Source organism: Caretta caretta, chromosome 2 (genome assembly GCF_965140235.1).
Source record: "Caretta caretta isolate rCarCar2 chromosome 2, rCarCar1.hap1, whole genome shotgun sequence".
Classification (NCBI taxonomy): Eukaryota; Metazoa; Chordata; order Testudines; family Cheloniidae; genus Caretta; species Caretta caretta.
Genome location: NC_134207.1, coordinates 76,672,145 through 76,684,489, shown reverse-complemented (window position 1 = coordinate 76,684,489; position 12,345 = coordinate 76,672,145). Strand labels below are relative to the sequence as shown.

The 12,345-nt window shown below is 44.9% G+C and overlaps 1 protein-coding gene across 3 annotated transcripts in view; it reads right to left on the bottom strand.

The window, feature by feature from the left end:
* The window catches only part of LOC125632412 (ras-related protein Rab-10), a 46,306-nt gene extending 34,810 nt beyond the window's left edge, over positions 1 to 11,496 (bottom strand). Inside the window, exon 1 of one of the 3 annotated variants that reach the window (XR_007355295.2) lies at positions 10,786 to 11,496. Coding sequence is in view for 2 of the 3 variants with exons in the window: in XM_048840554.2 (XP_048696511.1) it covers positions 10,786 to 10,942 (157 nt within the window). In the remaining variant the exon portion in view is untranslated. The remainder of the gene's footprint in view (positions 1 to 10,785) is intronic. The other 2 variants (XM_048840554.2, XM_048840555.2) reach the window with 2 other exon arrangements.
* Between the last annotated feature and the right edge of the window lie 849 nt (positions 11,497 to 12,345).

Sequence of the window (12,345 nt, the reverse complement as noted above, 5' to 3'; positions counted from 1 at the left end):
CTGTCTTGGAAGAATAGCCTTAATAGTCTGTCTTCTATAGTCTTCAATTTGTAAATTTCTTCTTATCCCTTAGCTGTGGGCTAATAGCCATAATTCTAGAAATCTCTCTTAACTTTGATGATTCCAAAATAGAACAAAACTGTCCTTTGTAATTTTCCTAAAATAACTCTCCTCTGATAGAAAAGGAACATGAAAAAGTCACATTTGTGGTTTCTGTGCTGGTGAAATCTGTGTTTTAGACAGAGGGGCAGAGCTTAGATTCAGCACACAAACAGTGGACTGGCATACCTGCACCTCCTTCATGCTGGTTTATGTTCTCTATAATCCAAGAGCTTCTTTATGCGAACATTTAGTACGTGGCAAGCCTGGGTGTGAATCTACCCTGGACTAGCCTGCCATGCACTAACTGTCCATGTGGATCTTGCTGCTGTGCATTAACAGTTCCTTAGTGTGTGCGACTGCTAGTGTACTAAATGTTCACGTAGACAAGCTTTAAGCTTTCATTTAAAAACAAAAACAAGCCTCTAGCTGTTATGGTTGCTAAGGTAACTTCAAAAATATGACCCAAGTGTAAATGATGCAGTGACATCTACCTACATTTGCAGAACCTGAATCCATAGCTCCGAGAAATGTGATCTGTACCATTCATCTCAATGGGTACTAACACAGATATCAATGATAATACTTTACGTCAATGCGGTTAACTCACTGCTCACTAAACCATAAAAGAAAGGAGATCTCATTGTTAAGATAGGTTTCAGAGTAACAGCCATGTTAGTGTTGGGGACACTGGGGCATGGCCACTAGGTAACTCGAGGGGATGGAAGACCACGAGTGTCAATGAAGCCCCCTCGCACTAGGCCCAGGTGTCCTTGGCCCCCCTCCCGCCTGGAAGCACTCGCAGCAGCTCTGCGTACTAGGCCCAAGTGTCCTTGGCCCCCCCGCCTGGAGGCACACACAGCAGTTATGCTGAGAATCTGCAACAATATGTTGCAGAGTCAGACTGCCTGAAACTAACCAAGGCCACACAGGGCAGATATGGAAGAACAATGCTGAATAAAGCAGCTTTATGTATAGTTTAATAAATGATACAGAGAACCAGGGAACTAGCTGGGAACTGGATTGGCTGGCTATATGGATACTTGGGGCAGCTTGCTATTGGATAAGTATGCTGGGAAAAAGGATGTATAAAAGCCTGTGTAACTTCCTGCTCTGTGTACAGGATTTGAGATTCAAATCTCCCGGTATCTATTTGAAGCTTCAAATAAACTTTTCTGCTTCTCCACCCCGTTGTGATTATTGGGTGTAGCACACCAGGTAACGAACCAACTTCAGCTGTTGTTTAGCCTCTTGGCACTGGGTGCCGGCAACAGTAACAGCCATGTTAGTCTGGCTAAAGAAAAGGAGTACTTGTGGCACCTTAGAGACTAACCAATTTATTTGAGCATAAGCTTTCGTGAGCTACAGCTCACTTCATCGGATCCGATCTTATTACTGTTAAGATATATACTAGCTACTGTGAGTGACAGCTCAGTTTGACACCACATGCAAGTGGGACTGAGAGACACCACTACTTCCCCCCCTTCCCAAATCAAGAAGCCAAGCTAAAGAAACACGGCAGAGCCTGGTGGTACATGACGTTGCTCAAGGGGGAGCCAATATCAAGAAGCTCAGCAGGACGCAAGAGCTTCATTGAGGGGAAGCCGAGCCCAGCAGAGCCCATGGGAGTAATCAGACTCCACTCCACAGTTATATTTGAACATCTGCACACTCTATTGTGAACAGTATGTCATGTATGTGAAGCTTATTTTATGGGCAGAGCATGGAAGACTACCATCACATTTTCCCACCAATCTGGTCCCCTGCAGAGGTGGTTTATAAGAGAATGCTAGTCACACCCCCAACAATGGAAAGTTTGCTGAATTTCAATTATTGCCTGACAAACACAAAGACATGTTTTTTCAAAAGCCCTTCCTTTCAGATTAATGTTTGATGATTCTGTTATCAATTTACTGTGCTGCAAGAGGATAGAAAAATAACCCAGTCTATCAAAGGGCTGATGATATATCAATAAGGAACTTTCATTTTGTAGGTCAGAAAGATTAACAATGTTAGGAAGCTTTTGTTTTTTTTCTTATGGTTTTAACCAGATAAAATATTTGACAGCGTAAAGATAAAAGTACCACTATTCTTCTGCTTCTGTGCTTTACATACAATCTAAATGTTCCAATGCAAGTTCTCGGAAAAATCAACAATTTGATGTTAGAATCATCATTTTGATTCCTACTTGAACCTTGCTGCCTAACTCTATCAAAGGCAAACTTTCACAAAAGTGCAATAAAATGGCAAAATACCAGAAAATCTCCCTTCTTTTAACTTCTAAATGCATCTTATAGCAGACTGCAGGATAAGCCTTCAGATGCAAGATTCTACTTAGTACTAAAAGTTGGTGTGGGGGGTGGCTATTTGGGTGGAGAAGTTTAAATTATCATGTGGGTCATGCCCTTCAGCTGATGAAAATTCTCACTAAAACTTTAATGGAAGGGAAAAAAGAAATAATACAATTGGTAGCTGTAGTAAATTTTATGTGAAACTTTCCTGAAGAAATTAGTAAAGGTGGCTGGAAATATAATTTTACCCAAACATGCTTATATGCTCCAATCAGGCTTATATGCGCCAATCAGGCAATCTACAAAATTGAAGAAAATTGCATTTCAAAGAACCACTTATAGAATTTGGTTTGTTTGTTTAGCTTTCTACAGCAGATGTTACAGCACTTGACAGGGACATGATATGTGGTGGAGGTTTGGAAGGTCACTTTCAAAACACTGAGTTGGGAATACTTTAAAAAAATTATAACCCAGCAAGGCAATTCCAGCCCTACAGTAAAACAGTTCTTATTTGAAATATATTTTAAATAATAAATTGACGAGAGATTTTACATATAAAAAAGGAACTAGAGACTGCTGAATCAGACCAAAATGTAATCTAAATTAAAATAAGGCATATTGACTTCTTAAGTCAACTTAAATGTATTGACCTAAAAAGGTCAATGAACGTTAGCGAACAACAGAAGTCAATATGTACTGCATGCATGAATTGTTCATGTCTTTATATGAAGTTTCAAGCAAACTTAGCAAATTGAAAAGACAAGAAAAATGAAAAATATAGTGCCAAAGATAGCTCACATATTTCAGATGGTTTTAGGCCAATGTATTATATAATGTGATCAACATAACAAAACTAACATTGATCACCAGCCCAGAGATAAAAGTTATTTGAAAACAGGAGCTTGTATTTTCTTCTTTGGATTCATCATATAAAACCTGGAATGTGATAAAACCCAGTATTTATGATTCATTCTTTCTTTATATTTAAATAATAAAATGCCTATTCAAGGTTCCAGGAGAACTAACATAATTAAGTATACAATAAATACAACTCAATTAAAACTCATCAGCTTTAAAATAATCAGTTCCACAGAAAATCAGCCAGCCAATCACCCACACACACACCCTTCAGCATCTAGGAAGCATACTCTCAGCCCTTTCCAAAACCCCTCTCTACCAGGTGCCTTTTACAGCATGCCCAGAAAGTCACCAAATTCAGGCTATTTCAGGTCAAGAGAGGAAGCAAGTTCCAGAGAATCTTCACAGAGAATGCCCCCCAACTATCCTGCTCTCTTATAAAGAGGGGGATCCAGCCTGGACACCTCTACTGACCACAGCTGTGGCAGTATGGCATGCGGAGAGAGGCAATCCCTCAGGTAGACAGGTCCAAGGCTATTAACGGCTTCATAGGCCATAGCTAAAGACCAACGGGCAACCAGTGCCCCACTCAAGAAGCGATCAGATACGTTCTGCACAATCTTTAGTCTTCAAATGGTTTTAAATTTAAGGTGTAATCTCATGCATCACATTACAATATGCTAATCCTCACGTAACAAAAGCACGGGTAAAACAGTGGCAACTCTGCATCTGAAAGAAAAGGTCGTAACTTCCTAGCCAAAAAGCTGACTGGGTCACTGCTGTAATATGAAAAGGAGGATTTGTGGCACCTTAGAGACTAACAAATTTATTTGAGCATAAGCTTTCGTGAGCTACAGCTCACTTCATCAGATGCATTTGGATGGATGTAATATGATTGTCAAACAGCAGCTGGGAGTCTAAAGTCACCCCTAAATTGCAACACTAGTAACTAAAGGCAGATTATTCCTTCAGTCAAAGGCGGTGATGTTACCTCTTCCATCTCTTCCAGAGGCTTTTCCCAACCCATCATTGGTCTTATCTGGGTGAGGTTCAGCTAGCCTGGTCTCATCCGTGCCCTCATCTCAACTAGACATTGGCTGAGGCATTGAACCGCACTGTCCAGATCAGACTAGCCAGACCTACAGTTAATCTAACAGCATAGTGATGACACTGCACCCCATCCCTCCTCACTAACCCTCCTAAATGACCCATATATGAACAGGAGGGATGACAGAATGGCATCCTGCGAGACCTCACATTTGAGAGCTGAGAGGAGAAGCAATAGCCCACAACTATCCACTAAGACCTCTCTGAAAGAAAAGAGCAAAGCCGCTGAAGAGCAGCCCTATCCACTCCTGTCAGATTATGCAGAGGAGTCACCAGCATACCACGATCAGTGGTATCGAAGGCAGCTGACAGATCTAATACCACCAGCACGAACACCTCATCATCATCTACTGCCAGGAGGAGATCACGGACTCTGTGACAAAGTCAGGTCTATACACCCAGATTGACATGGGTCACGGAGGTTAGTGGCACCTAGATAATGTGAGAGTTGTTCCACTACAAGATTCTCCACAGTCTTATCCAAGAAGTGAAGATTTGTTACTGATCAGTAATTAGCAAGCGTGTCAGCATCACGAAACATCTTTTTGAGCAAAGGCTGCATTATTGCTTCCTTCAAAGCAATAGACTCTCTAAGAGAGGTGTTGATGATCTCCACAAGCAAGGGACTCAGTAAGACAGCTTTGTACAGGGTAAAACGGATTTATTCAGGGTTTGGACCCCTGTCAAGGACAGGAACACTTCTGTAAGCTGCTTTCAGTTAAGCCTACAGCTGTTAGGGGACGTGGTTCAGGCCTGGGTCTGGGTTTGGAGCAGGCTAGTGGGTCTGGCTCAAACCAGGCAGGGCACTGAAGTCCTAAGCTGACTGGGCAGGAAAGCTTGGCACATCAGGTGGCAGCTCCCAGGGAGTTTCTGTGTCACAATGATATAAACCAATTTGCAAACCTAGAGAAAAACAAACTCCTGTCTGAAAGGAGATTTCAGTAATTTACGCGTAACAAAACAAGGACAAAAAAGGTTACAGACATGCACACACTCTTGAATGTGTCCCTTTGAACAGAAATTCAAAATACAATTTTCTGCTCCTTCCCTACCCCCAAAAAGTGGAACTTGTATTTTGAATTTCTGTTCAAAGGGACGCTTTCAACTGTCTGCTACTTCCCTTCCCCCAAAAAGTGGAACTTGAATGCATCCCTTTGAACAGAAATTCAAAGTACAATTGTCTGTTCCTTCCCTTCTGTTCTTTCCCTTCCCCAAATAAGTGGAAGCTTCACCTTTTTAGAACCAAGATCTCCACAAATATTTTCCCACATAGAAGCACATAGCACCGTCAAGAAGACAATACCTAGGATAACAACTTATTTCATACCTATAATAAATAAGTACTGTGCAGAAGCTTCATGTTCACTTGTACACAAGATTTTTTTTTGTTCATAGGCTTTCCCTATGGCTTTCTATCCTGTGCCATTGTTTAAATAAAAAGTTATTCTTTATAGTGTGCTATTTTCAATATGATGCATCTGCCTTATGATCCGTCTAAGTTTAATTATAAAACTGCTTATAATTCACCCAAACTGTATAACTGAAGAGGAGGAATGTTAGGGGGCTTATTCCTTCACCCGCTTACTTCCCTAGTCCTTCTCGCATGAACAGAGAGCAACAATACGCGAAGTCCAAAGGTGCAAACAGTTCAATGTTTATTGCGGTGAACTTCCAGCAAGCATGATTCCAGTTTCCTTCCTTAGTGTCCCCCTTCCCAGTTCTGACACCACAGAACCTTGCCTCTGTCCCTGTTCCCGTTTCCCCCCCCTTAGCAAAACATGATTCCAATTTCCCCACCCCCATTCCCTGTTCCCATTCCCCCTGCTTATTTCCTGATTGACTGCAGACTATATAGTAAAACTTGCGTTCTGCTTAGCTATACCTTAACCAATCATTTTACTGAAATTTAACTAACCAATCCTAACATATTGTAACATGCATTTAACCAATTATATCCCACCACTTTAATTAGTTTACACCCAGCAAACTTAATTATACAGCAGACAGAAACAATCACAGAACCAGACAGTGATTATACAAACAATAGGGAAATGGGGACTACAATGATAGAACAACACAGAAATGAGGATTTCACATCCCAGCTATTGATAAGGGAGTCCTTACTGAACAGGTTTCAGAGTAACAGCCGTGTTAGTCTGTATTTGCAAAAAAGAAAAGGAGTACTTGTGGCACAAATTGGTTAGTCTCTAAGGTGCCACAAGTACTCCTTTTCTTCTTACTGAACAGAAAACTATCAAAAACCCTTTTACACCCTCTAGGCTCTTCCCTTTCTCTGGAGGTGATAGATCAGATCACCTTTCTAACAGCCCCAGATTGCCTTCTGTCAATGTGACGAGTTTGGAATGTGAGGATGTGACCGTTCGCTTCCCAGCTTATGGCTGCCTCTGCCGCTTAGCCAAAGGCCGTAGCCTAAGAACAGGGCCTCACGAAAGCTTATGCTCAAATAAATTGGTTAGTCTCTAAGGTGCCACAAGTACTCCTTTTCATTTTGCGAATACAGACTATCATGGCTGTTACTCTGAAACCTGACAGTAAGAGAAGGCCCTTACACCAGCAGACAGTGATTTTGATTCTTTCTTTTCTTCCTCTATAACTAGCGAAGTGATAAGAATACACCTAAATTCTTAGCATATAGGCCTTTACAGACAGGCCTGAATATCTATATCCTAAGTGAGCTGCAGCTCACGAAAGCTTATGCTCAAATAAATTTGTTAGTCTCTAAGGTGCCACAAGTTCTCCTTTTTTTCTAACAAGGAAGGGCAACCATCCTTGAGCGTTTAAGTGCTGCATAAAATGCTTTCAATGAAAATTTACCGTGAAAGCATGTTTTCATTTTCTAAAATATATAATTTTAGAAAGTTTCAACAAGTAGAGTCTATTAACAACAGCTACAAGACACTTTTTTTTGGAGTCTTACCAGGCTTACTTGCAGCAACATGGAATGCCTAGTTGCCGTGACAAAAAAAGCGACCCTCAACAGCTCCCCTCCCATCTTTTTTCTTCTGTGACTACTATCTTTATCTCTGAATAAAGGTAAGCTGATGACACACAATCCCATCAAAAACTCAAATTCCTAAGGGACTAAATATCTGAGAGTACTGGTACGGACCTTTTACTTCACTTCCAGTTGAAATTCCAGACAGATAGGTAATGATTAATAGCCATTCATGGCCTTCAGATGAGTGTGCAATGCGCTGCAACAAAGGAAAGCTCTCAGTCAAGACTGTACCAGACATATGTTCACATCAAAATTACTACTCTTGTTGGTAGACTCAGTAAAGAGACAGAAGACTAGATGGACAAAGTCTGAACTGCTCTATCATCCCTGGAAACTGTCCCTCCAGGATACAGTTGAGGCCAAATTGGGAAGCTGCTGCAGAAATTTAAACTGTTGCTTCCTGCATTGCACTTTTCTGGACAGGAGGCTTCCATTGCCAATACTGTTAGTCTGGCACTTATCACCAGCGCAGCCCACTGATTTTAAAAATCTAGGGCCAATGTATACCACAAAATTGACCTGCCTGGGATTTTGAAACCAGATGCAAATAATCATTATTCAGATTTGGATAATTTGCTTAAAGCATGAATGGGACATAAAACTTTCTTAAAAGTTTTTGAAAACCACATAAGACTTGACTTTTGAAAATACACTTTTAATATGATCAGTTTTGTGATACACAGTAGCTTTTGATTCTTGAGTGAACAGAGGTAGAGTACCAGAAATTCCATCTGTTTGAGAAAAAAGTCTGAGGGGCATGAGCGCACTTCCAATATTAGGTATCATCATGAAAGCAGACATTCACTTTCACAGGTATCCCAAAGGAATGATGTACGTTCCATCATTATTACAGGTTTCAACGGTCAATTTCGCTATCCGACACCTCCCTTTCTGATAGGCTCTGCTATCCTTATTCGTATAGGTTTCAATGGAATGACTTGCAGAGTAGGATACTACTCAACTTAAGTAAGGGAGTTAGAAACTGGGCCAAATTCACCCAACTCTCATAGGGCCAGATTCTGACATCCTCACTTACATTAAGTATTCATATTTAAACCAATAAATATTCATATTTAAATCAATATCAATGGAGGAGAAAGGTACTCGTCAACATTCCTAATAAGGGTAATAACTGTATGAGGCTTTCAATAAGAACACCGGTCAGGGATGGTCTAGGGCAGCATTTCTCAAACTGGGGTCCACAGACCGAGAAAACCCCAGTGGGTCTGCCGGCCCTGCTGATCAACTTCTCCCCCTCCCTCCCAGTGCCTCCTGCATGCCGGGGAACAGCTGTTCAGCAGTATGCAGGAGGCGCTGGAAGGTAGGGTGAGGAGCGGGGACGGGATGCGCTCGGGGGAGGAATCATGTTTGGGGCTGCCAGTCCCACTGATCAACTCCTCTCTCTCCCTCCCAGTGCCTCCTGCATGCTGGAGAACAGCTGTTCAGGGGCATGGAGGAGGCCCTGGGAGTGATGGGGAGGAGCAGGGACAGGACACTTGGGGAGGGGGCAGAATCATGTCCCGGGCCTCCAGCCTTGCTGATCAACTCCTCCCCCTCCCTCCTCCATGCTGAGGAACAACTGTTCAGGGGCATGCAGGAGGCACTGGGAGGGAAAGAGAGGAACGGGGACGGAGCATGCTCGGGGGTTGGGAGGGGGGAGAGGCAAGGAAGAAGAGGTGCAGAGGTGGAGCAGGGTCGGAAAGAGGTGGGGGTGGGGCCTTAGAGGAAGAGATGGAGTGGTGGCGGGTCATAAGGCTGAGCTGGGGGGCTTGGAGGTCCCTGAAAGTTTTAAAATGAAAAGGGGATCCGCTAAAGTTTGAGAACTGCTGGTCCAGGGCATATGCAGAGCTGCTGGAACATGCAGGTTTCTCTGCACACTTTTTCTATAAGTTTCCACTAAACAGCACATGAAATAAGGCAATTACAAACACAGCCATCCACACCTATGGAAGAAGAAGAGATTCTCTTGGAGACACTATGCCTGACAAATCATTACCTACAAGGTCAGTAAAATAAATGGAAAGGATTTTAACTTTGTACCTATCATTAAAGGTGAAGGAACTACGCATTTTATTTTAGATTGTAACTTCTTTGGAGCAGGGAGTATCATTTTCTGTGTGTGTGTACGGTACCTAGCGCAATGGGGCCTTGACTTAGATTGAATTTCCCCTGTAGCGTAGCCAAGACCTAAGCTACATAATTTGAGTTAAGTGAATAGCTTAGATCTACTTATGTCTCTCCCATTGACTCCCCCTACTCTTCTCGATCTGGTGTAGTACATGAGTTGACGGGAGAGTGATCTGCAGTTGAATTAGCGGCTGTTCACTAGATCTGCTAAATCAACCGCAGATGCATCGATCACCATTCATGGATCCTCTGGTAAGTGTAAACAAGTCCTTATTTAAATTCTCTAGGCACTAATGCAATAACATTTTTTAAATAAATAAATAATAATTTTAAGGCCAACAGGAGGACATCACAGATATCATATTAATTAATGCCAACACATGACAGCTGGTATGAGGAAGATTTGGAGTGGAAAGACAGAACCATGCATTTCCCCCTATTTAGGTCCTCACCATCAGTGTTTAAATGTCTAATTTAGTGAAGACTGCAAATGAATAAAAGTCGGTCTTGAAGATACAAATAAATATTTGTGCAGTGTGAAAGAGTGTGAGAGACAGTCTGCCAAGGTGTGAATATCTGTGTGTCAGGGTGTGAATGTGTGGGTGTCAGCCTGTCAGGGTGTGAATAAAGTGTGTCAGGGTGTGAATTCAGGTGTCAGCCTGTGGGGGTGTGACTGCAGGGGGCGCAGGGCAGTGTATAGATGTGTGTATCGGAGTGTGACTGCAGGGGGCGTAGGGCAGTGTACAGAAGTGTGTGTCGGGGTGTGACTGCAGGGGGCGTAGGGCAGTGTATAGAAGTGTGTGTCGGGGTGTGACTGCAGGGGGCGTAGGGCAGTGTATAGAAGTGTGTGTCGGGGTGTGACTGCAGGGGGCGTAGGGCAGTGTATAGAAGTGTGTGTCGGGGTGTGACTGCAGGGGGCGTAGGGCAGCGTACAGAAGTGTGTGTCGGGGTGTGACTGCAGGGGGCGTAGGGCAGCGTACAGAAGTGTGTGTCGGGGTGTGACTGCAGGGGGCGTAGGGCAGTGTACAGAAGTGTGTGTCGGGGTGTGACTGCAGGGGGCGTAGGGCAGTGTATAGATGTGTGTGTCGGGGTGTGACTGCAGGGGGCGTAGGGCAGCGTATAGAAGTGTGTGTCGGGGTGTGACTGCAGGGGGCGTAGGGCAGTGTATAGAAGTGTGTGTCGGGGTGTGAATGCAGGGGGCGTAGGGCAGTCGGTGAGGGTGTGAATGCGGGGGCGTATCAGTGTGGGCTGCCGGGACCCGGGCGCTGGCTCCGTGTCACTCACCGACGGTGGCGATGTAAGAGGCGGCGGGGGGCGGCCCGGCCGGGCTGGGCTCCGTGTACCTCCTCACGATGGAGGTTTTCCCCACGCAGGACTCCCCGGCCATCACTATTTTCACCAGCAGCGGCTTCCCCGCGGAGCGGTGCCCCGGCCCAGCCATGTCCCGTCCCGGGGGCACGTCATGTGGTCCCGGAAAGGGGCGAGCGGCGGCAACACCCGGCCGGTGCCCCGGGGCACCGCGGGCGGGTCCTTCCGAGCTTCACGGACAGGCAGGAGGGACCCGCCTTCGCCGCTTGCGGCCCCAGCTGCTCCGGGACTCTCCGGCCTTGCAAAACAGCCGCCCGCCCTGCCCCGCCCCGCGCCAGCCGCTTCCCGCCGCCCGGCTGCGTGTGTGCGCGTCGCGGGGTGGCGGGGCTGTGTCTGTCCGTCTGTCCCCGCTTCTCGGGGTGGGGCTCTGTCTGTCCGTGCGAGCGCCTGGGCGTGGTCGGGCTGTGAAAAGATTGTGTGAGTTTTCGGGGGCGGGGCTTTGTCTGCCTGTGTGAGCTTCTGGGAGTGGGGCTGTGTCTGTCTATCTGTCTGCTTCTGGGGGTAGGGCTCTGTCTGCGTGAGCTTCTGGGAGTGGCGGGGCTCTGTCTGTCTGTCTGTCTGCCCGGCCGCCTGTGAGCGAGCTCCAGCTCTGTCTGGCTGAGCGCTCCGAGGGCAGCGTCAGGGCTCTGTCTGCGCCTGCTTCCTCCATTAGCCCCGATCTGACTTTTCTTCCCCTTGGCAAATCCTGGCGCCCGAGCCCCAGTCCCTGCGCTGGGATTTTCCTACATAAAAGGCACGGAAGTGTTTGTGTCCTCACGCTCAGAAACGAGCAGTGGGAAGCCTGCACCACCCTTCGAGTGCCGAGTGTACAATGTCACACAAAGCCAACTGGCTTTTGTGTAAAGGTCAGATGGAAAAGTAGTTGCTCCACACAAAGGGTTAATCGTTTGAGTAATTTGTAATGCTTATTGCTAGAGGGGAAGTAAAGGGTCGATCATCTGAGGTGGTTTCGAAAGAAGAAGGCTCTGTGGTGAAAGCCTAACAGGAACTTATCTCAGAAAGTCCATTTTGGCACCCATTCAGCTCATTTGTTCTTCCTCAGCAGGGCACAAGATGCTTTAATGCAGGGTTCATATGCTATAGATAAAATCCTGTCTTTTCCAGTACTGCTTACTACAGCAGCAAAACAAAACAAACAACAACATTAAGGGGAGTAAAAGAACATCCTGTATACACAAGCAGACCCATTGTATACACTAGATAAATCTCATCCATGGTCCATTCCCTTCTGACATAGCTATCCTTATAAACAGTGTCAGAGCACGAAGATCTGCTGATCTTCCCCTTTTGCTGCTTAACTCGTCAAATATAAGGGGTTAGCCGTGTTAGTCTGTATCCACAAAAACAACAAGGAGTCCGGTGGCAAATAAGTGATGGTCACATAAACACCACCCTATACCAGAAACCTACTGACCGCTATACTTACCTGCATGTCTCCAGCTTCCATCCAGGACACATCACACAATCCATTGTCTA